Source organism: Giraffa tippelskirchi, chromosome 4, assembly GCF_054371585.1.
Source record: "Giraffa tippelskirchi isolate mGirTip1 chromosome 4, T2T-mGirTip1v1.2.pri, whole genome shotgun sequence".
Lineage (NCBI taxonomy): Eukaryota > Metazoa > Chordata > Mammalia > Artiodactyla > Giraffidae > Giraffa > Giraffa tippelskirchi.
Genome location: NC_137278.1, coordinates 179,844,286 through 179,871,766, shown reverse-complemented (window position 1 = coordinate 179,871,766; position 27,481 = coordinate 179,844,286). Strand labels below are relative to the sequence as shown.

General features: G+C 37.4%; 1 protein-coding gene across 7 annotated transcripts in view; it reads right to left on the bottom strand.

The window, feature by feature from the left end:
• The window catches only part of LMNTD1 (lamin tail domain containing 1), a 57,993-nt gene that overhangs the window by 18,643 nt on the left and 11,869 nt on the right, over positions 1 to 27,481 (bottom strand). For all 7 annotated transcript variants that reach the window (XR_014051654.1, XR_014051653.1, XR_014051655.1 and 4 more), the window contains exons 5-6: positions 6,259 to 6,445; positions 5,117 to 5,236 (exon numbers count right to left, since the gene is read on the bottom strand). Coding sequence is in view for 4 of the 7 variants with exons in the window: in XM_081483720.1 (XP_081339846.1) it covers positions 5,117 to 5,236; positions 6,259 to 6,445 (307 nt within the window). In the remaining 3 variants the exon portion in view is untranslated. The remainder of the gene's footprint in view (positions 1 to 5,116; positions 5,237 to 6,258; positions 6,446 to 27,481) is intronic.

The following is a 27,481-nucleotide window of genomic DNA, read 5'->3' as shown; positions in this document are numbered from 1 at the left end:
GGATCACAATAAACTGTGGAAAATTCTGAAACAGATGGGAATACCAGACCATCTGACCTGTCTCTTGAGAAACCTGTATGCAGGTCAGGAAGCAACAGTTAGAACTGGACATGGAACAACAGACTGGTTCCAAATAGGAAAAGGAGTACGTCAAGGCTGTATATTGTCACCCTGCTTATTTAACTTCTATGCAGAGTACATCATGAGAAACGCTGGGCTGGAAGAAACACAAGCTGGAATCAAGATTGCCGGGAGAAATATCAATAACCTCAGATACGCGGATGACACCACCCTTATGGCAGAAAGTGAAGAAGAACTAAAGAGCCTCTTGATGAAGGTGAAGGAGGAGAGTGAAAAAGTTGGCTTAAAGCTCAACGTTCAGAAAACTAAGATCATGGCATCTGGTCCCATCACTCCATGGGAAATAGATGGGGAAACAGTGGAAACAGTGTCAGACATTATTTTGGGGGGCTCCAGAATCACTGCTGATGGTGACTGCAGCCATGAAATTAAAAGACGCTTACTCCTTGGAAGGAAGGATATGGCCAACCTAGATAGCATATTTAAAAGCAGAGACATTACTTTGCCAACAAAAGTCCGTCTAGTCAAGGCTATGGTTTTTCCAGTGGTCATGTATGGATGTGAGATTTGGACGGTGAAGAAAGATGAGCGCCGCAGAATTGATGCTTTTGAACTGTGGTGTTGGAGAAGACTCTTGAGAGTCCCTTGGACTGCAAGAAGATCCAACCAGTCCATCCTAAAAGAGATCAATCCTGGGTGTTCATTGGAAGGTCTGATGTTGAAGCTGAAACTCCAATACTTTGGCCACCTCATGTGAAGGGTTGACTCATTGGAAAAGACCCTAATGCTGGGTAGGATTGGGGGCGGGAGGAGAAGGGGACGACAGAGGATGAGATGGTTGGATGGCATCACCGACTCGATGAACATGGGTTTAGGTAGACTCCGGGAGTTGGTGATGGACAGAGAGGCCTGGCGTGCTGCAATTCATGGGGTCGTAAAGAGTCGGACACGACTGAGCGACTGAACTGAACTGAATAGAACATATATGCACAAAAATCATTCAGAATAATCATGTGTATGGACTGATAATTATTGTCTTTGTTCAACAGAGAAAGTTAAGCACTGCAGTGTACCCAAACAATCTACTTGTTCTTGTGATCTGTTTTTAGTTTATAAAATTACAGAGGCTTGGATTAATGTTGTATCCATTGAAAAACCCTCTGTTTGCCTTGATTAGTGAAACACACATAAAGACAACACAAAGCAAGTTCAGCTAGGCAAAGAAAGAGAAAGATGAAAGATTGTTTAAAAAAATTTAATTTCATAGATCACAGCAGGAAACCCCACTTTTGGTTCTGGTCATTAGTTAGAGATTCTCCTCTTTTGCTGCTCAAATAGATATTTTTGTGGGAAATATGTTAATCATCTTTCAAGTGAAATCTCTCTCAATTAGATTGTAAGCCTTTCCGAGCCAAGAGCAATATTTTATTTCTTCCTGTATTATAAGGGACTTAAAAAAAAATCTACTGATAATGGCAATGATAATGTGATCAAATAAAATGATACAGTTTTAATCTCACTTCTGGAATGTTGACCATATGAACCCTGTAGGCTATTTTTAGTACCTAACAGAAAAATTTTTGGAGTTAGAATGTCTGGTTTTATTTTACTTTTGCCATTTTGCCAGTCATGTGACCTTGAGAAAGCCATTTAACTTTCCAAGTCCCATTTTATTCCTTTGTAAAATGCTTAAATAATCTAAGACTCAAAGGAGATAATGCACATATAAACAGCCCTTCATGAGTTGCTACAGCACAGGAATTCGCTACTCCATATTTTCTGAGAACAATGTATTGGGAAAATTCAAGGCATTCAGTCATATGAGATGCCTATTAAATTTTTGACAGTTGTGTAGAGGCTACAAATCATATAGGACAACAATGTGGTTGGTGAAAAAAATCTAGCCTTGTTTAAAAATCAATAGCCTCATAGAATCATAGTGATTGTACTATATAATCTTACATAAACTCATGACAGAACAGGACTAAATCTACCTTTATATTACACCATATGGTTTGTAGCTGATTGAATATTAACCATTGCCAAGTTAGTGATGAACCAAAAAGTAGTCTGTCATATTTTATTTTAGGTTTCTATTTTTAGAGTTGGACATGACTTAGTGACTGAACAACGATGTAACTTTTCTTTGCCACACTTTTTTTTAAAAAAAAGTATTTTTCAAGTCCAGACACAGGACCTATTCTAATCTATGTCATTGTCTACTATTGTTTTAGTCAGATTTCAGGTTCTGTAACTGTTCCCACAAGATATGAATTATTTTCAACACACAAGTTATAGCAACAGAAAGCAATTCCAGGATTGCAAAGAAAGCCTGGATCTGTCTGTTTTTCAGCATGTCTATGGGACTGTAGCAACCTATCATTTCAAGGAAAATTTGTCTGGCAACTGCAGATAGTGATATCCAGTATCATTGAGGTGAGAATAGGAATTAATTGTTGTTTAAAAAAAGGGGGGAGAATTTTGTGCTTATATTAGGATTTTTAGATTGACAATGTCACACCTCAGTGTATTTAATAGAAATATTTTCTATTTGAATTAAACAATGCTGATTGCTTTACCATGGGTTGGAAATTTCAATAGGATGTGACTTTAAAAAAAAAAAGGCTTGAGCTGAAGCCTGAAGGGTGAGTAGGAATTAATAGATAAGTAGAGGAAGAGAGAAAGAGTTTATGGAGCGGCAAAAGCATGTGCAAAGGCCCTGTGGCTTGAGGGAGCAATTAAGTACTGGAAAGTAAGAGAAGCCACAGGGAGGTGTGAGTTAGGGAGGAGGAAAGGGGCAATACACTATGATTGAAGTCAACTGAGTGAACTCTCATCTGTAGACTCAAAACAAGTGCTTTATGCTCTCTAATATTTTTCTTAATGCTCTCCTTTACAGGGTTGAATCTCTAATCTGAGTTGCCACACTCTGTGCACCAACTTCTACTAAAGCATTGTTTCACAGTAATGCAATTATTTATTGTTACATATCAATTTTTACTACCAGACTCATGAGTTTTCTGAGGACAAGAATCATGCAACAATTACGTTTTTTCCCCTAGCTTCTAGCACAAAGCTTGGCAGATAATAAATATATGTAAACATTTCCTGGATGAATCAACCAGTTTCACTCTTATACTAGCAGACAAAATTACTTGTGTTTACATCACCCTGAAGAAATGGTCTGAACCTAGATGTGCCAAGCAGATCAAACCAATCGGTAAAAGGAAAACTCAAAATGCCACATCTAATTCAGTGGCAAGTGAATTTTCAGTTCACTAAAATGTGCCTTCCAGGAGCTCAGGGACCTTGTCTGTCTGGTTCAACACCCAGTGCCTGGGACACTGTACACACAAAGTGTCTGACTCTTTGTGACCCCATGGACTGTAGCACACCAGTCTTCTCTCTCTGTGGAATTCTCCAGGCAAGAATACTGGAGTGGGTTGCCATGTCCTCCTCCAGGGGATCTTCCCGACCCAGGGATCAAACCCAGGTCTCCCGCATTGCAGGCAGGTTCTTTACCGTCTTGAGGTACCAGGGAAGCCCAAAGTATCTGCATGATGGCTAAATGGGTGGATAAATGTGGTGAAAGGTCTGAAACAAGAATGCCTTAATCCTAACCTGAGTTCTGCTAATGATTTCTTATGAGGCTGAGTAAGTAACTTAGATTACATAACCTTATTTTCCCTGTCAGTGACAACTACTGGAAGTATTAGAGAATTCAGTTTGTGCCCATAGAAATATGAGACAATAAGTGAGTAAAGCCTGCAAATTACGTCTAAAGAGTGTTCACTCCATCTAATGCTAACTGTGTGTACTCACAGAAAGACATTAAATGGCTCTTAATTAATTAGCAAATCTACTCTGAAGGGATAGTCAGGTATAATGCAGCAAGAAAGAAACTCAGAAATAATCAATATATTGTGTGAATTAGTAATTATAGGCCATAGTAACTTAGGCTTGGGGTAAGAAAAGGCAGAGATTAAAAAATCTAAAGAATGGCTCTGAGAAAGGAGTAAATTTTTTGTTGTAAAAAACGATACCTTTACAATTGACTGGCATGTTTTGGGGTATATATTTAGGCTAATATTATACCAACAAAGGCAGAGTGAAATTATAAAATTGCGGAATATTGGTAATGAGTTATTTATTTTTTTAATTTATTTTTTAATTGAAGGATAATTGCTTTATAGAATTTTGCTTTCTGTCAAACCTCAAACTTATTCATATACCTATGAATCAGCCATAGGTATACATATATCCTCTCCCTCCTGAATCATAGAGTTAATTCTAGTTGGCTTAATTTTACAGTGAATAAAGTATAATGTGTGTGTGTGCTTAGTCACTCAGTCATGTCCAACTCCTTGCTACCCAGTGGACTGTAGCCCACCAGGCTCCTGTGTCCATGGGATTTTCCAAGCAAGAATACTGGGAGTGGGTTGCCATTTCCTCCTCCAGCAGATCTTCTCCACCCAGGGATCGAATTAGCATCTCTTGCATCTCCTGCATTGTCAGACAGATTGTTTACCACTAGCGCCACCTAGGAAGCCCGAATAAAGTATATGGTCGCTACAAGTTAGAGTCTATAGTCCTCTGAGAGTAGGAATGTTGACCTGTGTTATATTCCCAACATTTATCACGCTTATCACAGCCCTGGGAATAGAGAAGAATCTCAACAAGCAATTGAGAAATGAAGAAACTAATAGAAAAAAGCCCACGTGTAGTTCCTTCCTTTCTCATCCTTCTCTTCAGGAGAAGGCTGAATGCCATCAATAAAATCCATGCTTGATTCTGAGACTTGAAGTCGCTTCTAGAAATACAGGATATCAAAATTATCTTTGCCAAACTATAAGCACCTCTTTGGCACTGAGGAGAGGCTGCTACTGATTTGCCTGACATGTTATGACAGTTAGTGATGGTTCTTTCCAAGCTTTTAAGGATGGAAAACTCATTGAGCGAGCTAAGAGGGGAAAGGAGGACACAGGCAGAGCTATCTGTTCTTACTAAAAACCATAATTAAGGACTGGACACTGACTTCACCATTAGGTTTGCACAGGATTGTTGTACAGTTTGGGCCTGTCTGAAACCTGTCTTGTTCCTTCCAAAGAAAATCAGATGGTGACTGATGCTTTACTTCAGATGCTGCTGTCCAGACCTGTAAGAAAAGATTTTGTTAATGGCAATTGCCGGTGGAGTTCAATGTAGTTTTATAACTGTAAGAGTTATTGCAACACATCTTTTAAACAAGTGAGTTTTTTTTTTTTTGTAAGATTAAAAAAAGTCTTTATTGAATTTGGCATAATATTGCTTCTGTTTCATGTTTTGGTTTTTTGGCTTCAAGGTATGTGGGATCTTAGCTTCCCAATGAGGGATTGAACCCACACTCCCTGTGTTGGAAGGTGAAATCTTAACTACTAGACCTCCAGGGAAGTCCCAGAGGTCTTTAAAATATACTGACATCCAAACCAGTCAATTCTAAGGGAAATCAACCCTGAATACTTGTTGGAAAGACTGATGCTGAAGCTGAATTTCCAATACTTTGGCCACCTGATGCGAAGAGCAGACTCATTGAAAAAGACCCTGATGCTAGGGGAAGACTGAAGGCAAAAGGAGAAGGGGCTGGCAGAGAATGAGATGGTTGGATGGCATCACTGATTCAATGGACACAAACTTGGGCGAACTCCGGGAAAAAGTGAGGGGCAGGGAGGCCTGGCGTGCTGCAGTCCATGGGGTCGCAAAGAGTCAGACATGACTTAACGACTGAACGACAACAATAATCTGTAATGTCAAGTTGTATAACTGCGAAGCTAGTGTATGTAGGTTAGAGGAATGCCTGAGAAAGACGGAGGAGCTCTTTAGCATCACCTAAGCAAACCTTCTCTTTCCTTTCTTTTAAAAACCATGCTGTTTAGTTTTAAGAACTTAGATATTTCATTTTGATAGTTAAAGCATAAAAACACAAAGTATTGCATGCCAAATTGAAGAAAGCTACAGAAATTTAATTATGAGAATTTATTTTCAGAGATGGACAAAGTGACACAATTAACTAACAACAACCCAAAAGTCACAGTTAACAGAGAGATCAAAGAAACCACCAGTGCTAAGCCACAGTCTGACTGGGGAAATGAAGTTTTTCCTGTACAATTCTAGTTCATAGTATTTATATCTTATACTCACCGTTACTGTGGAATTGGCCTGCATTATGATACCAGGAAGGAATCGGTAGAGAGAAACTGTTTGTCCGTCCACATTTTGTTGGAGAGTATGATTTCCAATTTCCAGCTCTTTGTCGGGGGAAGAGTTAATGAGCTTCACGAATAAACCTTTGACATTCACCTCAGCTATTTTAATGTCTCCAAGAGCACTAGCAAATAAAATGCAAAGATTATAAATTGCATTCAGAGGAGCAGGTCTTTAGCTCACTTTAAGAATAGAAAAATAAATATGCTTTGGAAGTTGTTGCTGAGCAGTGTATTCTGTTGGACAAATTCCATGTAGAAATAGTGTATTTTGTGCCCTAAGCAAATGGTGTGATTTCTTAGTTCTGCATGTTTATCTGTGGAAAAGAATTATTTTTACATAAAATACTTAAAGAAAACTTTAAAAAATGCTTCAGATATCAAGGTAAGGATGCCATTGTTGGTGTTTAGTTGCTAAGTCGTGTCCAACTCTTTGTGGACAAGGACGGATGTAGCCCACGGGATTCTTCTGTCCCACCACCTTTGTCCATGGGATTTTTCAGGCAAGAATACTAGAGTGGGTTGCTCTTTCCTTCTCCAAAGGATCTTCCTGACCCAGGGTCGAATCTGTGTCCCCTGCATTGCAAGGCAGATTCTTAACCACTGGACCACCAGGGAAGCCCTAAAGATGCCATGCCATGCCATACTAAGTTGCTTCAGTCATGCCTGACTCTGCGACACTATGGACTATAGCCTGCCAGGCTTCTCTATCCATGGGATTCTCCGGGCAAGAATACTGGAGTGGGTTGCCATGTCCTCCTCCAGGGGATCTTCCCGACCCAGGGATCGAACCTGCATCTCATTAAGTCTCCTTCATTGGCAGACAGGGTCTTTACCACTAGCACTACCTAGGAAGTCCAAAGATGCCATAGGGAGGTGAATTATTATTATTTAAATTTCTTACTGGTCTTCACAAAACCACTGAGACATAAAACTCTCAGGTAGGTCAAGAGAAAGTTAAACTAGTTTATTTCTGATAAAGTTGCTGTGAACATGAATAGCAACTAATGTGCTTAAAAGAATTCTGTGAACTTAAAACAATATATAAATATAAGATGGTATTTTTTCTAATATATGTTGAGATCTTAGCATGTACCAGGGACCAGGCTAACCATTTATATATAAGCATTTTTCAAAGTGTGGGTCACAGCCTATTAGTACATCATGAAATTCCTTTGGTGGGTTAGGGTCATCATTTTTAAAATGGAACCAACAATATGAACCATACTTATGACATACCAGGGACTTTTAAAATATTATATTTCTATATAGCTATAATTTCATTTCCATAATTCCAAAATCCAAAACTATCTGAAAAACCAAAAGCTTTCTTCAAAAAAAAAAACCCAAAAAAATATTTAAAGCAAAATTTGACTGAATTCCTTTGATGGCAAAATCTGACCTGAAACTGAGGCCAGGTTAGTTATAGTCTTCATTCATGGTTTGTGTGACTACTCATCAGTTTGACTGTGGAAAGATTACTGCTTGATTTTGGATACTTCTCTCAGCCCTTTTAGGGGGTTATGTCATATGTATTCTAGTCACTATATTACTTTCTTAAAATCCTCCAAATTCTGACTTCAGAAACATGTAAATCTCCAAGTATTTTGGTGAAGATATTGTGGACTGGCACTTACCCATTTAATTGTCACAATAAGGCTACATATTACTTATTGAAGGTGACTGTCAAAAATTTGAGAAATACTTCATCATCTCATTTAATTCTCACAACAACCCAGTGAGACAGATGCTATTTTTAATCCCACTTTATGGATAAGGAAGGGACTTCCCAGGTGGCACGAGTGGTAAAGAACCTGCTTGCCAATGCAGGAGACATATAAGAGACATGGGTTCAATCGCTTGGTTGGGAAGATTCTCTAGAGGAGGAAATGGCAACCCATTCCAGTATTCTTGTCTGGAGAATCCCATGGACAGGGGGGCCTGGTGGGCTATAGTCCGTAGGGTTGAAAAGAGTCGGACACGACTGAAGCGACTTAGCATGCACGCACATAGATAAGCAAACTGAGGTTTAGAGACATCAATTACCATGTCCAAGGTCATTCAATAAATGTAGTTCTTGTTCTTCTTTTTCAACTAGTAAATTCTCAAAGAGGTTTGGTCAAATCATTGAAAATTTTCAAATCCTGCAAGCAACGTGGTGGTTGAGCACTGTTAGAACACACACACACACACACACACACACACACACACACACACAGCAGACTGTTGACATCAAATGAACCAGTGGTCTCCAACCACACCTGGCTCCTTAATCATTGGCAACAAATTGTGATCATGAACTGAGCCATCACATTCTGTCATTCCTTCAACAACGTTCAAACCCCTGCCTCATGTCTCCAGCTTTACTGTCAGAAAAGGATCTAAGAAAATAGGGCCATCAGAGAGAAGTGTGTTTTCTCGCATTCCCCTTAGAAACAGGTTCACTCCTGTCCACAGTGACCTCTTCATCCCAGCCATCTCTTTTCAGTGCAGGAGGAACCCTTCTCCATCGGAAGTGAAACTTGGCTTACCGCCTCCTCCGGCTGCTTTGGTGTTTCAGTCCCATTCCTTCTCTTCCTTTGACACTAACCTCTCCCTCAAACTGCCTCTCTCCCCGCAAATATGTACATATCTGCCAAGTGCTACACCATTCAAAGCAGAAAAACACAATTCTCACCATCCTCTTCCACTTCACAGTGCCATCACAACCCAGCTTTAGGAAAGATGACGTCATGAATTCATCTCTTATTCACTTCCTTAACCCATAACAGTGTATTTCTGCCTTAGAACAAGACGATCAATGCCTTCTCCGTTGGTGAACTGAGTGGTAACTTTTCAGTCTTTGTCTTTTTTAAAATTGAGGTATAATTGACATATAACATTATATTAGTTTTGGGTATACAACATAATGATGCAATATTTGTACCTAAGGCAAAATGATCACGATAAGGCTAGTTAACATTGATCACCATATATAGCTACAATTCTTTTTCTTGTGATGAAAACTTTTAAGATCTACTCTCTTAAAAACTTTTGATACAATACAGTGTTACTGAATACTGACTATGGTCACCATGCTGTACATTATATTCCCATGATTTATTTGTTTTATAAATGGAAATTTATGGCCCTCCTTTCCCATTTTGCCACCCCCTACTCCTGCTTTTGGCAACCAATCTGTTCTCTGTATCTATGAGTTCTTTTTTTTTTTTTTTTTAAGGTTTCATTGGTAAGTGAGGTCAAATGGTATTTGTGTTTCTCTGGCGTATTTTACTCAGCATAATACCCACAAGACCCATCCATGTTGTTGCAAATGGCAAAATTTAATTTTTTAATAGCTGAATAATATTGCATTTTATATTTATACCACATTTTATTTACTCACTCATTTTATTTATTTTATTTACTACTACTACTATTGATTCATTTTATTTACTCATTTATTTACTCATCCATTGATGGACACTTAAGTTGTTTCTAGTATCCTGGCTATTGTAAACAATGCTGCAATGAACATGGTGGTGCATATACCTTCTTGAATTAGAGGTTTTGCTTTCTTTGGATAAATATACAAAAGGGGAACTGCTGGATTATATGATAGTTCTGTTTTTAATTTTTTGAGGGACTTCCACAAGTTTCCTATGGTGGTTAAATTTACATTCCCACCAACTCAATCTCTGTCTTAATGTCTCTGTGGTATTTGCCTCTGCCAGATAGTCTCTATTCGCCATGTTTCCCCAAGGTCACTGTTTTCCTTCTACCAGTCTGGTTGTCCCTTTTTAGTCTCTTTTTCAGATTTCTCTTCCTTCACCCATCTCTCAGATGTTAATCCCTGGGGTTCTGATTCTCTTATTCCATCACACTCTATACAAGAGATATCACCCATGAACAGGGCTTTCAGTAACGTTAATATACTGATGACCGCTAAATCTAAATCTTCTTTCTGCTGAGCTTCAGATCCACAGAAACAACTGACCACAAAGAAGAGACGACACCAAAGGAACCTCTAAATCAACATGCCCCAGACTGAACTCATCATTTTAGAAAAGTAGGAACCCTATTCCAGTGAGTTTCATCATTATTCATCCCATTGGCCATGCCTGAAACTTCTATTACTCTCCTGGTCTCTTATCTTTCTTGCCTTATCTGTGACAACATTCGTTAGTATTATTCTTTAGTATCTTCTCTATATGTTTCCTTTCTTCCATCCTCACTGATGCTGTCTTCATTAGGTTCTCATCACTTCTGTGTCACATTGTAATGATGTCCTAACTGGTTTCTCCAGTCTTGCTCCCATCCCTCCTAACCATTCAACATTTTGCTTCCAGAGCAATCTTTGTACAAGAATAAATCTTTCAAAGTCTGATCATTTCTTTCTAGGGAAAACACCAGTGTTACAGCATGGAAATAAGGCCCTAAGTAATCTATCAGCCTCTTTTATTTCTTTTTTCCCTATTTCCTATTTTGCTTAAACTGTAACCCCAAGAATTTCTCACAAGACTTGTAATAACTTATGTCATTGTACGCTTACCCATTGCCTATGCATGTGCTAGTCCCTCCTCTTCTTCCCCAACACTTGAAATTTTCAGATTTCTTAATACTTTCAGTATCGTGGGCACAAAATATCTCATTGTTATTTTAAATTGATTTCCCCTGATGGAAATCAATTGAATTCAGTTGAATAAGCTACTTATTGGCTACTCAGTTTTCTTCTTCTGTAAATTGTCTTTTCATAAAATTTTGTCCATTTCAATAGAGATGTTTTATATTTTTATGATTGATTTATAGCATAGCGTTTAAATATACACACATTTTCAGAAGAAGAACTGTGTGGCAATAAGTGGGTATTATCGACGTTAAGTTGCTATGTTGGTAATAATTTGTTATGACAGCAAAAGAAAACTAACATACACTTATGAATTTTAGAATCACTGTGCTAATGCTTGCAGTTTTGGTCCCAAAACCCTCAGTAGAGATTTATTTCAGCGTCTTCTGTTTTGTATTTTTCTGTTGATAAACCAACAATCAACTTTTTTGTTATTCCTTTGAAGATAAGTGTCCTTTTCCTCTGACTCTCTAAGATTTCCTTACTTCTGTTTGAGAAGTTTTTCGACAATATACCTAGGGTATATCCACGCCACCCCCTAACCCTGCCCCATCTTTTCTCTTACTAGGAGTAGGTAGTGCTGCTTATATCTGTGGCTTGATGTTTTTCATTTTAGGGCAAATTCTCTGCTGTGCTTCCACCAGTACTGTTCTACCTCAATCTCTCTTCTCCTTAATGACTTCAATTGCAAGAATTTAGATTTTTTAAAATGTTAGCCTAATTTGTCCTTATGCTTGGTTTTATTTTTTCTGTTTTTTTCCCCTAATCTCTTTGCTCTCTATAATTCAGTCTGGATGTTTTTTTCTGAGAATGGTCCAGTTCAATAATTCTCTCTTCTGTTGCATCAAATATATTGTTAAACTCATATACTTCTGAAATAGTAATTTCTGTTATTGGATTTATTTTATTTCTAGAATTTCCTATTGATTCTTTAATTTTAGTTTCCAATTCTATGCTAAAAATGTTAACCTTGCCACTTAATTTCTTGACTATTTTAGTCAACGTTATTTAAAAATCCCTATCAGATACCCATAATATTTGGATAACCATAATATCTGAACACCTTTGTGTTCATTTTTAATCTTAGCTTTGGGTCAAGTTTTACTGCTTGTATATCTTGTTATGTTTGACTTAGTGCCTAGTATCAATATAATATATTAAACTTTGCAGAGGTAATATAAAGCTATGTATAATGTTTTCTCAGTCCACAGAGGATTTACTTTAGCTTCTGGCAGCCATCGACATTGAGGGGAAACCGCTTTAACCCAATCAGGGTGTAAAATAATTTGACACTAAGCTTTGGCCCCAGTTAGTAGTAGTGTTAGTCACTCAGTCCAACTCTTTGCGACCCCATGGATTGTAGCCTGCCAGGTACCTCTGTCCATGGAATTCTCCAGGCAAGAATTCTGGAGTGGATTGCTATTTTCTTCTCCAGGGGATCTTCCTCACCCAGGGATCAAACCTGTGTCTCATGCATTGCAGGCAGATTCTTTACTGTCTAAGCCACCAGAGAAGCCCAAATATAATGTAAGTGCTAAATAAATAGTTGAAGATGAGTGGCAAATTCAAGTTTTGGTTTTTGGAATTTCATGGAATTTTTTTTCAAATATTTTCCATATGAAGGGTCAGCTATACTTTCTTCTCTCCAAATAGCAAATTCCTAGCAAATAACTATATACAGTTTCAAATTAAACTAAATTAACAGGGTCAGGTGTTTTTGTTTGATTTTGCTTTAAACTGTGACGTAACATACTGCCATGAGTCTTTGGATGTGGCATTTAACCAAAAAGGCTGAATATGGTCACTCTCTCTGTATGAAAGGTGTAAATACATAAGGTAACAACATTTTTGTGTACTATTTTTAAAACATGATAAATGGCATTATCAACATTACTCATACTTTAAATATTATGTATACATTAGAGATCATCTACATATCAGCAATTATATAAGAGGAACAGTAGAAAATAAAAACTTTATAATGTTCTTATGCAGTGCTTCAGCAATTGAATGTTTTATCTGAAGAGTCTATGATACAAAAATTAGAACCAAAGTTTTACTTTTTGAATGCATGGGTTGTAACACACAAAAATGAGGAGTGTATTGTTTGGTCAGGGTCTTATTAGTTTAAGAAGCAAAAAATTTAAGAACCAAAATATGCCACCATTAAAAATACTAAATCTGAAAATAATGTAACTAAAAGTTAAATCATTCTGTTAAGTAAGTTCCAAAAAATTCACACATTTCAAACATTAAGGCAACATTTTCCCAACCAAACAGTACTTTATAAAAATATATGTCACCTCAAACAGTATATACATAGTGACAATAAATTTAGCTAGTTATAATCTTTTAATACATTAATTAAGTGTAACATATTACAGAGAATTTATACTAGGTGCTTGCATGCATGTGCAGGTGGAATTAGAGTTTTAAGTACAGGTTTCACTGAGTGAAGTGAACGTCCTTCCTTAGTGAGTCCTCATGTCACACACATAACGTGGCAGTGAGATCGCTTCCTCCCGCTTCTCTACAATATTGGAACTGTACTTCTTTCGGTGGTCAGCCATTTATTTTGAATATAGCCTTACTATTGGATGTACTTTTGAAGCTATAACTGAAAATCTGGGATGACCCTCCTTCTTGACAGGCCCTGAAATTCAGTTTTTATTCATCCAGTCTTGTGAGACTGCCAACATCTCTGATTAAATTCTCAGCCTCTTGGTGGTGGTAGGTTGTGACCCCATGGACTGTAGCCCACCAGATTCCTCTGTCTATGGGATTTCCCAGGCAAGAATACTGGAGTGGGTAGACATTTCCTTCTCCACGGGATCTTCCCAACCCAGGGATCGAACCTGAGTCTCCTGCATTGCAGGTGAACTCTTTACTGCTGAGCCACCAGGAAAGCTAGTGAGACTGCCAAAATCTCTGATTAAATTCTCAGCCTCTTAGCTGCTGCTTTCAAATCGACAACTGTTTTGAGGAGAAAAGTGGCTCCAAATGTCAGGCTATCACTCTGAGTTCCCTCTCCTAGAAGAGGGCTTGTGAGAATAAAGGATGATTTATGTGAGAATAAAGGAGAATAAATTAAGATCTATGAAATCTTAATCTACACTAACAAACTGCCTTCAGCAGTCTCATTTTATACCCATACTACATTATACAAGGATGCCTATTTTGTAAAGGTTCATTTGTGAGCAATTTATATACCAGTTCTTTTCTTTTACATTAGCATTATGGTTCTTACTAAGTTGTATATATAACATTTTTACGATTCTTTGATAGCCCTTGAATTTCTCAATGTCATCCTCATTCTAGTGCTATTGAATTCTCTGTGGGATGTTTTCATTTCTTGACAGAATTCCTTTTTGTTTTTCATACGTGCCTTTTCTGCCTGGGATGATGAGCAGTAGGTTGAGTGTTTCTTTTAAACAGATAAGACCCTAGGATATCTCAGTTATCCCTTTGGTATCTGTGTGTACTTGGATATGTATAGTTGCTTTTCAAAAATGTTCTATTATCCAAGTGAAATGTTTATTCAGTGATGCCAAATTTTTATTTTATGTATATAAGTAGAATAGATTAGCTTGTCTGAAAGAAAAAATACTATTGTCCATATCGGGGCTAGTAATTTCATTTGCCTTCCTTTTGATATAATGCCAAAAGTTACACAAAAATACTTCACACAATACAAGGAAATTCACAGAGCCAGGGCTGTTAATCTGCTATCACACAGCCTTTTATAGTTATCTTTTTCCTTCCCTGTAAGCCCTTCCAATATTTATTTAGTAGGAAAATGACTTGAAACCTCTGCTTATAAGTTGAGAGAGATGGGCTGAGTGTAGAGTGATATACTAAGCGTTCTGTCAGTAGCCTTTGATTTATAGATATTGAAAAGACAAATGGCCATATCACTTATTTCTTAAATGATAATTTTTCATTATTTAAGCTCTAATTTCTCTACTTGTAGGGTTCTACTTGATAGCTCCATGCTACTTATCTGCCTTTAGGGTTTTGCTACTCTGAAGCTTACTAATCTTATCTTTAGCATTTCAGTTCCTCCAATATGCATGTATCTAACATTATCTGAGAAGATTGACACCTATGTTTATAGCTACCATTAACAAAAGGAAAGACGAAGACCACATGATCACACTTTTTACATCAGATGCAGAAAAAAAAAATTGACAAAATTCAACATCTTTTCACTATAACAACTCAAACAAATAGGTAAAGAAAAAACATACCTCAGCATAATAAAGGCCATATTTGAAAATCCCTCAACTAACACAATCAATGAGTTAAAACTTCCTTTAAGATCCAGAACAAGGCAAGGACACCCATTCTCACCACAGCTATTCAAGATAGTACTAGGAGTCTTACCCAAAGCATTTAGGCAAGAAAAAGAAATAAAAGGTGTCAAATCAGAAAGGAAAAAGTAAATCATCTCTGCAGATGACATGATTTTATAAGTAAAAAACACTAAGAACATCACAAAACAAATTCATTAAATTTGTTGGATACAAAAATCAACATACAAATATCAGTGATGATTCTGGACACTAACTAACCAAAAGGGAAATTAAGAAAACAATCCCATTTACTTGGGCCAAAGAACTGAACAGACATTTCTCCAAAGAAGACATACAGATGGCTAACAAACACTTGAAAAGATGCTCAACATCACTCATTATCAGAGAAATGCAAATCAAAACCACAGTGAGGTCCCATCTCACACCAGTCAAAATGGCTGCTATCAAAAAACGTCTACAAACAATAAATGCTGGAGAGGGTGCAGAGAAAAGGGAACCCTCTAACATTGTTGGTGGGAATGCAAACTAGTACAGCCACTATGGAAAACAGTGTGGAGATTCCTTAAAAAACTGGAAATAGAACTCCCATACGACCCAGCAATCCCACTCCTGGGCATACACACCAAGGAAACCAGAATTGAAAGAGATATGTGTACCCCAGTGTTCATCGCAGCACTGTTTACAATAGCTAGGACATGGAAGCAACCTAGATGTCCATCAGTAGACGAATGGATAAGAAAGCTGTGGTACATATACACAATGGAATATTGCTCAGCCATTAAAAAGAATACATTTGAATCAGTTCTAATGAAGTGGATGAAATTGGAGCCTATTATACAGAGTATAATACCAAAGCACAGGCAAAAAAAGCAATTATAGAAAAGTAGATTGCTGGGAGAAATACAAATAACCTCAGATATGCAGATGACCCCACTCTTATGGCAGAAAGTGAAGAGGAACTAAAGCTCCTCTTGATGAAAGTGAAAGAGGAGAGTGAAAAAGGTGGCTTAAAATTCAACATTCAGAAAACTAAGATCATGGCATCTGGTCCCATCCCTTCATGGCAAATAGATGGGGAAACGATGGAAACAGTGAGAGACTTTATTATTTTGGGCTCCAAAATCACTGCAGATGGTGATTGCAGCCATGAAATTAAAAGACACTTGCTCCTTGGAAGAAAAGCTATGATCAACCTAGATGGCACATTAAAAAGCAGAGACATTACTTTACCAACAAACGTCCATCTGGTCAAAGCTATAGTTTTTCCAGTAGTCATGTTTGGATGTGAGAGTTGGACTATAAGGAAAGCTAAGTGTTGAAGAATTGATGCTTTTGAACTGTGGTGTTGGAGAAGAATCTTGAGAATCCCTTGGAGATCCAACCAGTCAATCCCAAAAGAAATCAGTCCTGAATATTCATTGGAAGAACTGATGCTGAAGCTGAAACTCCAATATTTTGGCCACCTGATGCAAAAAAACCGACTCATTTGAAAAGACCCTAATGCTGTGAAAGATTGAATGCAGGAGGAGAAGGGGACGACAGAGGATGAGATGGTTGGATGGCATCACCAACTCAATGGACATGAGTTTGAGTAGGCTCCGGGAGTTGGTGATGGACAGGGAGGCCTGGCGTGCTGCAGTCCATCGGGTTGCAAAGAGTCAGACATGACTGAGTGACTGAACTGAATCTGAGGATTATCTCAAACTAAAAAGCTTCTGTATAGCAAAAGAAACAATCAACAAAATGAAAAGGCAACCTACAAAATGGGAAAAATATTTGCAAATCATATGTATGATAAGGGGTTAATATAAAAACTACATGAGGAACTCACACAACTCAATAGCAAAAAATGAAATAATCCAATTAAAAAAATGAAAAAGACCTGACTACACATTTTTCCAAAGTAGATGTATAAATGGTCAACAGGGACATGAAAATGTGCTCAACATCACTAATCGTCAGGGAAACACAAATCAAAACCACAAAGAGATATCACTTCATACCTGTAAGAATGGCTGTTATCAAAGAGACAACAAATAATAAGTGTTGGCAAAGATGTAGAGAAAAGGGAACCTTGTGCTCTGTTGGTGGGAATGTAAATTGATGCAAAGCTATGAAAGCGCTATGGAGGTTCTTCAAAAAATGAAAAATAGAATTACCATATGATCCAGTAATCTCACCTTTAGGTATTTATTTGAAGGAAATAAAATGACCATTTGCTGAGTTATCTGCAACATCATGTTCATTACAGCATTATTCACAAAGAGCTAAGGCACAGTAACAAACTAATTGTCCATAGACAGATGAATGGATAAAGTGAACATGGTATATGTTTTATAAATGCAGTTGATCATGAACAGTGCAGGAGTTAGGGATGTTGACCGCCCCCCCCACAGTGGAAAATCAGCATATAACTTTACAGTCAAGTTTCCATATCTGTGGTTTCACATCCATAGATTCAGCCAACCACAAATCATGTAGTAATGGAGTATTAATTGAAAAAAAATCCACCTATAAGTGAACCCATGCAGTTCAAACCTGTGTTGTTCAAGGGTCAATTGTTTGTATGTGTAACTCTCTCTCTCTGTGTCTCTGTCTCTCTCTCTCTCTCTCTCTATATATATATATACACACATCTATATATGTGCTCAGTTGCTCAGTCATGTCTGACTCTTTGTGATCCCACGGACTGTAGCCCACCAGGCTCTTCTGTCTATAAGATTTTCCAGGCAAGAATATTGGAATGGGTTGCCATTTCCTCCTCCAGGGGATTGATCTTCATGACCCGGGGATCTCTTGCATATCATGCATTGGCAGGTAGATTCTTTACCACTTGATCCATCTGGGAAATCCATATCTATATCTGTAAAGGAGTATTATTCAGCTATAATACAAAGGACAACCTGCCATTTGTAATAACACAGATGGATATTAAAGACATTTATGCTTAGTGAAATAAATCAGAGAAGGACAAACACTGTATAGTCTCACTTATATGTGTAGTTTTAAAAAAGTGAACTCACAGAAACAGAAATTAGAGCAGTGTTTGTCAGGGAATAGATGGTAAGGAAAATGGGGGTGATATTGGTTATGGGATCCAAACTTCTGGTTACAAGATGAGTAAGTTCTGGGAATCTTATGTATAGCATGGTGACTATAGTTAAAAATATATTGCTATAGACAGTGGATCTTAAATGTTCTCACCAGAAAAAAAGGTAATTGTGTGAAGGATGTGTTAACTAACATTATGATAATTATTTCACAATACATATGGGTATCAAGTCATCATCGTGTAAGCTTACACAATGCTATTTGTCAATTATATCTCAATTAAAAAAAACCCAAAAGATAAAAAAATCAAGCTGTACATCTTAAATAATGCATTTTTATGGAAATGTATCTCAATAAAACTGTTTAAAAAAACTGAAAGAATAAATCATCATGAGCAGACCCATAATATAAAAAATATTAAAGGAAGTTCTTTTCAGGTACTAGGATAATTATAATGGATGGAAATATAATTTATAGAGCTCCTCCCCAAAAACTGACAAACAAATAAACAAAAAGAAATAAAAAGCAAAGAAAAGCCGTGAAAACACATAAGGGTAAATATATAAGCTATTTTTCTTATCATTAAATTTTAATGATTTAAGGATTTACAACATATGTAGAAGTAAAATATATGACAGCAAAAGCACAATGACTGGGAGAAGACAAATGAAATTATAGTATTCTAAGGCTCTTATACTATTTGAGAAGTTGTAAAAGATAACATGAAAGTATTCTGCAATGGGCTCAAGATGTATCCTATAAACTTGGAAGGAACTTCTAAATAACAGTTGTAGTAAATCAGCCAACAATGGAGACAAAATGAAATTAATAATAATAATTAGTTCCAAAGAAGACAGAGAAAAAAGAAAAATAGGACGCAGAACAGTTGCAACAAATCAAAAACAAATAACAGACATTATCAACCATATTAATAATTACTTTAAATGTGAATAGTTTAAAGGCTCAAATTAAAAGACTGAGATTGTCAGAAGGTGAAAAAGCAAGCCTATTACATGCTGCCTATAAAACATAGCATTAGATATAAAGACACAAATGGGCTAAAACTAAAAGGCTAAAAAAATAACCATGTTAATACCAGTACTGGAATGGCTATATTGATATCAGATACAGCAGATTTCTGAGCAAAGAATAATGCCAGGGATAAAGGTTATTTCATAATGATATAGACATCTGTTCATCAAGAGGAAGTGACAATCCTAAATGTTTATGCACCTAAAAACAGAGCTTCAAAATACATGAAGCTAAAATTGAGAGAACTGCAAAGAGAAATCAACAAATCCACAATTATAGCTGGAAATGTTAACACCTTTTTCTCAACAACTGATGGACATAAAATCAACAACATCAAAAAAAAAAAAAAAGACAAAAAGCACCATCAACCAATTTGACCTGATCAATATTTACGAGACACTTCACTCAATATCAGAATATACATTCTTTGTAAAGTGAACATTTACCGGTATAGACAATATCCTGCTAAAAAGTAAGTCTCAATACATTTAAAAGGACTTAAGTCATACAAATTATATTCTTTGACCAGTATGAAACTGAATTAGAGATCAATAACAAAAGATATCTGGGACTTCTCTGGTGATCCAGTGATTAAGAATCCGTCTGCCAATGTAGGGGATCCTTTGATCCCTGGTCTGGGAATAGTCCACATGCCATAGGGCCAACTACACCGATGTGCCACAACTACTAAGCCTGCACTCCAGAGCCCGTGAGCTGCAACAAGAGTAGCCACCATAATGAGAAGCCTGTGCACCACAACGAAGAGTATCCCCAGCTCACCACAACTAGAGAAAGCCTGAGTGCTGCAATGAAGAGTGAGCACAGCCAATAATAATAATAATTAATTAATTAATTTAAAAAGGCTATCTGGTAAATCATTAGAAATGGAAAATCTGTAAAATTATTTGGGAACTACATAATGCACTTCTAAATACTCAAGGAACAAAGAAGACATAAAAATGGAAACTGGCAAGTATTTTGATGCCATCAGTAGGCACTGAATCTTGGGTAGACAGGCCCTGGAAGAGGACTCAGTCTCACTATGCAGAGACAATAAGGAGAGCCTGAAGTGTGGTTTGGGTGTAGTGGTGGTGGCCACCATCAGCACAGTCAGGAGTATGCAGCAGCTCTCCTAGTGAGAGTGCCCTGGCTCTGCCCACCCCACACTGCAGCTTAGCACTAGATCTAGGGCAGACAGGTCCTGGAAGAAGATGCCACAGAAGCAGCCCAAATCTCAGCAGCTGAACCACCTCAACTTCAGTAGCCACAACACCTGAAGCTCCAACCCCAGGCAACTCCACATCACAGCTTTGCACTAGATCAGGGACAAACAAAACAAAGAAAGGTACATGACCTTGGGGCTGCTTCTGAGCAGAACTGCAGACACCTACACAGGTGGTTCAAAGGTCCTCTGTGACCGCACAGACCTCATTTGCTTCAGCAATTACCTCCTTTGGGGCAGGGCATGCACTCAAGGGCAACAGAGTCTGACACTCAGGGTTTCTGCTCCAACAACTGAGGAGTACACCTTGCTTCCGATAGGGTTTACAGTAACAGCAGCGGAGCAGAGCAGCAAGCCCTGCTTCACAACCTGCACAGACTCTAGACACTATAACACCAACCACATGCCTACCACAGGGATAATGGCCAGCATACCCTTAGAAAATATACACAGATATCCATAGCAAAAGCAGTCATCACACCAAGAACACTGGACACAGTCTACACAGGAATGTTCCCACATAAAAACACCTCTTCAAGACTACATTAGATAACTATTTTTCCTGAATTCATAGAGACAGAGAAAGTTGAGTGAAATGAAAAGGCAGAAGAGTTAATCCCAGTTAAAAGAACAAGGGAAATCTCTGCAAGAATAATGAAACAGAGTTCACCAGTCTACTAGACTCCCAAGTTCAAAAAAGGTGATAATAAAAATGGTGAGCTAAGAAAGATTATTGATAGAAATGCAGATCACAGAAACAAGAAATTAGAAATGATAAAGATGAACTAATCAAAAATAGAGAATTCAATTGCTGAGATAAAAACTAATCTAGAAGCAATGAGTAGCCAGTTAAATAACACAGAAGAACAAATAAGTGATCTGAAAAGTGGAATAATGGAAATCAACCAATCAGAATTGCAGACAGAAAAACCAGAAAAAAAAAAAAAAAAGAAGAGAAGAAAGCAACAGATCTATTGAATAATATAAAATAAAACATGTGAACCTATACATAAGACAGGTTCCAGAAGCAGGAGAGAGAGAAGGGGATCAAAAAGGTATTTGAAGAAATTTTGGCTGAAAACTTCCCAACCTTAAAGCAAGCAGATCTCCAGGCACAAGAAGCACAGAGAGTCCCAAACAAGGTGAAACCAAACAGATCCACATCAAGACATGTCATAATTAAAATGACCAAAGTTAACAATAAAGAGAGGATTCTAAAAGCAGCAAGAGGAAAACAAAAAGTCAGTTCACAAGGGAACTCCTAAAAGGCTATCAGCCGGTTTCTCTGCAGAAAGTTTACAGACCAGAAAGGAGTGGCATGATATATTCAAAGTCCTGAAAGGAAAAAAACTTAAAACCTAGGATACTCTGCCCAGCAAGATTATCATTTAGAATAGAAAGAGAGAGAAAAAATTTCTCAGACAAGCAAAAAGAATTTAGCACTGGTTCAAAATTAGGAAAGGAGTATGTCAAGGCTTTATATTGTCATCTTGCTTATTTAACTTAAATGCAGAGTATATCATGCGAAATGCCAGGCTGGATGAATCACAAGCAGGAATCAAGGTTGCTGGGAGAAATATCAATAACCTCAGATATGCAGATGATACCATTCTAACGGCAGAAAGTGAAGAGAAACTAAAGAGTCTCTTAATGAGGGTGAAAGGGGAGAGTGAAAAAGCTGGCTTGAAACTCAACATTAAAAAAAACTAAGATCATGGCATCTGATCTTATAGCTTCATGGCAAATTGATGGGGAAAAAATGGAAATAGTGACAGATTTTATTTTCTTGAACTCCAAATCACTGCAGACAGTGACTGCAGCGATGAAATTAAAAGACTCTTGCACCTTAGAAGGAAAGCTATGGCATACCTAGACAGCATATTAAAAAGCAGAGACATCACTTTGCTGACAAAGGTCTGTCTAGTCAAAGCTATGGTTTTTCCACTAGTCACGTACAGATGTGAGATTTTAACCATAAAGAAGGCTGAGCACCAAAGAGTTGATGCTTTTGAAGTGTGCTGGAGAAGACTCTTGAGAGTCTTGGACTGCAAGGAGATCAAACCAGTCAATTCTAAAGGAAATCGACCCTGAATATTTATTGGAAAGATTGATGCTGAAGCTGAAGCTCCAATACTTTGACCACCTGATGTGAAGTGCCAAATCATTGGAAAAGACCCTGATGCTGGGAAAGATTGAGGGCAGGAGGAAAAGTGGGTGAGAGAGGATGAAATGGTTGGATGGTGTCATCGACACAATGGACATGAGTTTGAACAAACTCTAGGAGATAGTGAAAGATAGGGAAGCCTGATGTGGTGCAGTCCACAGGGTCGCAAAGAGTCAGATAAGACTCAGCAATTGAACAACAACAAACCTACCCTAAAAGAGATACTGAAAGCTCTTCTCTAAATAGAAAAGAAAGAGTAATCCATAGGAAAGGAAAAAAAATCAGAATAGGAAAGGCAAATATATAGAAGCATTGAAAATCACTTAAATAAGTTAGTATGTAGATTTTAAAAAATGGAAAAAATTGTAAAAGTGATTATAACCATAATAAATAATAAAAGGATAATTATGAAAATGTAAAATAGGACATTATCATCACAAAATGTCAAGACAACCTACAGCCTAGGAGAAAATATTTGCAAATGATGCTACCAACAAGGGATTAATTTCCAAAATATACAAACAGTTTATACTGCTTAATAACAACAACAAAAAAACAACCCAATAAAAAAATGGGCAGAAGATCTAAATTGATATTTCTCCAAACAAGACATAGAAGGAACATATCTCAACATAACTAAAGCCACCCATAGGCAAATAATACTCAATGGTGAAAAGCTAAAAGCTGCTGCTGCTGCTAAGTCGCTTCAGTCGTGTCCGACTCTGTGCGACCCCATAGACGGCAGCCCACCAGGCTCCGCTGTCCCTGGGATTCTCCAGGCAAGAACACTGGAGTGGGTTGCCATTTCCTTCTCCAATGCATGAAAGTGAAAAGTGAAAGTGAAGTTGCTCAGTCGTGTCTGACTCTTAGCAACCCCATGAACTGCAGCCTACCAGGCTCCTCTGTCCATGGGATTTTCCAGGCAAGAGTACTGGAGTGGGTCGCCATTGCCTTCTCTGAAAAGCTAAAAGCCTTCCTGCTAAATTCAGAAATAAGACAAGGATTCCAACTCTCACTACTTCTATTCAACATATAATTGGAAGTCCTAGCCATAGCAATCAGAAAAGAAAAAGAAATAAAAGATATCCACATTGGAAGGGAAGAAGGTAAAACTGTCAGTATTTGCAGATGATATGATACTCTACATGGAGAGCCCTAAAGTCTCCACACAAAAACTATTAGAACTCATAAATAATTTCAGCAAGGTAGCAGGATGCAAGATTAATATACAGAAATTTATTCAATTTTTATACACTAATAATGAAATATTAGAAAGAAAAATTTTTTAAAAATTCTCAAAAACAACCCTCAAATCTCATCAAAGAGAATAAAATACCTAGGTGTAAACTTAGCCAAGGAGGTGCTAAAAACTAGAGGTTTTATACTAAAAACCTCCTATGCTAGGAGGTTCTATGCTAAAAACTAGAACACACTGATAAAGGAAAATAAAAATGATTCAAAGAAATGGAAAGATATCTCGTGCTATTGGATTGGAAGAATATTATTAAAATGGCCCTACTACCCAAAGCAAACTACAGATTTAATTCAATCTCTATCAAAATACCCATGGCATTTTTTTCAGAGCTAGAACAAATAATCCTAAAATTTATATGGAACTGCCAAAACAAGAGTAAGAAACTAAAACCAGAATTACCAAAGCAATCCTGAGGAAAGAACAAAGTTGGCAGTTTTACTCTTCCAGATTTGGGTTATACTACAAAGCTACAGTAGACTTCCCAGAAAGCAGAGTGGTAAAGAATCTGTCTGTCAATGCAGGAGTCACAGGAGACCTGGGTTTGATCCCTGGGTCTGGAAGATCCATTGGAGGAGGAAACGGCAACCCATTCCAGTATTCTTGCCTGGAGAATCCCATGGCCAGAGGAACCTGGCCGGCTACAGTCCATGGGATTGCAAAGAGTTGGAATTGACTGAGCAACTGAGCATGCACGCACAAAGCTACAGTAATCAAAATGGTGTACTGGCACAAAAACAGACATACGCATCGATGCAACAGGATAGAGAGCCGAGAAATAAACCCACACACCTAACATTAATTAGTGTGTGACACAGGATGTAAGAATATACAATGGAGAAAATACTATCTCTTAAACAAGTGATGTTTGGAAAGCTGGACAGCTAAAGCTGGGTGTAATCAATGAAATTAGAATATTTCCTCACATCGTATGCAAAAGTAAACTCAAAATTGTTTGAAGACCTAAATGTAAGATATGACACCATATAGCTCCTTCTTCTTGTTGTTCAGTTACTAAGTAATGTCTGACTCTTTGTGAACCCATGGATTGCAGCTTGCCATGCTCCTCTGTCTTCCACTATCTCTTGGGGTTTGCTCAAATTCATGTCCATTGAGTCAGTGATGCTATCTAACCATCTCATCCTCTGCCACACCTCCTACTCTCAATTTTCCCTAGCATTAGGGTCTTTTCCAACGAGTCAGCTCTTCGCATCAGGTGACCAAAGTATTGGAACTATGGCTTCAGCATCAGTCTCTCTAATGACTATTCAGGGTAGATTTCCTTTAGGACTGACTGGTTTGATCTCCTTTTGGTCCAAGGGACTCTCAAGAGTCTTTCTTCCCCAGCACCAGAATTCAAAAGCATCAGTTATTCAGGGCTCAGCTTTCTTTATGGTCCAACTGTCACATCTATATATGGCTACTGGAAAAACCACAGCTTTGACTAGACAGACCTTTGTCGGCAAAGTGATGTCTCTGCTTTTAAATACACTGTTTAGGTTTGTCATAGCTTTCCTTCCAAGGAGTAAGCCTCTTTTAATTTCATGGCTGCAGTCACCATCCAGTAATTTTGGAGCCCAAGAAAATAAAATCTGTCACTGCTTCCACTTTTTCTTTTCCCTTCTATTTGTCATGAAGTGATGGGACCAGAAGCCATAATCTTTGTTTCTTTAATGTTGAGTTTCAAGCCAGCTTTTTCACTCTCCTCTTTCACCCTCTTCAAGAGGTTCTTTAGTTCCTCTACACTTTCTGCCATTAGAGTGGTATCATCCATATATTATCATCTGTATATCTGAGGTTACTGATATTTCTCCTGGAAATCTTGATGCCAGCTTGTAATTCATCCTGCCAGTATTTCACATGATGTACTGTGTATATAAGTTAAATAAACAGAGTGACAATATACAGCCTTGACATACTCCTTTCCCAATTTGGAACCAGTGTGTTGTTCCATGTCCAGTTCTAACTGTTGCTTCTTGACCTGCATACAGGTTTCTCAGGAGACAGGTAAGGTGGTCTCATATTCTCATCTCTTTAAGAATTTTCCACAGTTTGTTGTGATCCACATAGTCAAAGACTTTAGTGTAGTCAATGAAGCAGAAACAGATGTTTTTTCTAGAATTCCCTTGCTTTCTCTATGGTCCAATGAATGTTGGCAATTTGATCTCTGGTTCCTCTGCCTTTTCTAAACCGAGCTTGCACATCTCAAAGTTCTTGGTTCACATACTGCTGAAGCCTAGCTTGAAGGATTTTGACCATAACCTTACTAGCACATCATTCAGATGGATTTAGAATCTTTTTTCATCTATCTTGAGTTCAAGAGAGGGAGAAAGGTGGATGTATAACTCACTTGTAAAAAAAATATCCACTTGTTGAAGAGTGTCTTTATTCATTGTATATTCTTACTTCCTGTGTCACAATATTAATTGGTAATATGTGTGTGGATTTGTTTCTGGGCTTTCTATCCTGTTATGTTGATCCTTATGTCTAGTTTTGTGCCAATACCACACCATTTTGTTTACTATAGCTTTGTGCATCCATGGTCAGTTGCTCAGTAATATCTGTTTGCAACCCTATGGACCATAGTCTGTCAAGCTCCTCTGTCCATGGGATTCTCCAGGCAAGAATATTGGAGTGGATTGCCATTTCCTTCTAGAAGAGAACATAAGCAGAATATAATTTAACATAAATTGTAGAAATATTTTCCTAGATCAATCTCCCAAGGCAAAAAGAAAAGGAAAAATTAAAAAACGGAACCTAATTAAACTTAAAAGCTCTTGCACAGCAAAGGAAACTATAAACAAAATGAAAAGACATCTATGGAATAGGAGAAAACATTTTCAAATGATGCAACTGGCAAGGGGTTAATACACAAAATACACAAACAGCTCATACAACTTAATAGCAAAAAAAACAAAAACAAAAACATCCAACATAGGTAAAGATCTAAATAGATGTTTCTCCAAAGAAAACACACAGTCACATGAAAAGATGCTTAACACTCCTAATTAATAGAGAAATGCAAATCAGAACCACAATGAGGAATTATCTCATATCTATCAGAATGAGTGTCGTTAAAAAGCCCACAAATAATGTGATGTACACCTGAAACTAGCACAACACTGTAAACCAACTATTCTTCTATAAGTTTTTTTTTAAAAATATGTTTATTACTAAAAATTCACAATTTAATCTGTTGCTCATGTGACAAGAAAAGCAGGGTGAAGTAAATGCATAAATGAGTCATCTTTTATTTTTATTCTAACATCAACTTTCTTTCTGACCAATTCTTTTTTCTGTAGATACTAACAACCATTAAAACGGATTTTTTATAAGTGAGTTATAGGTCCACCTTTCTCCCTCTGTCTTGAACTCAGAGCAGATGGAAAAAAGATTCTAAATCCATCTGAATGATTTGCCAATAATAAAAAGGTTCTTATATAGAGTTAACTTTATTGGTAAGACTTATGTAGGGCTGTTTTCTCTGGCATCTTAGAAGAATTAACATTCCTTGTTTGGTT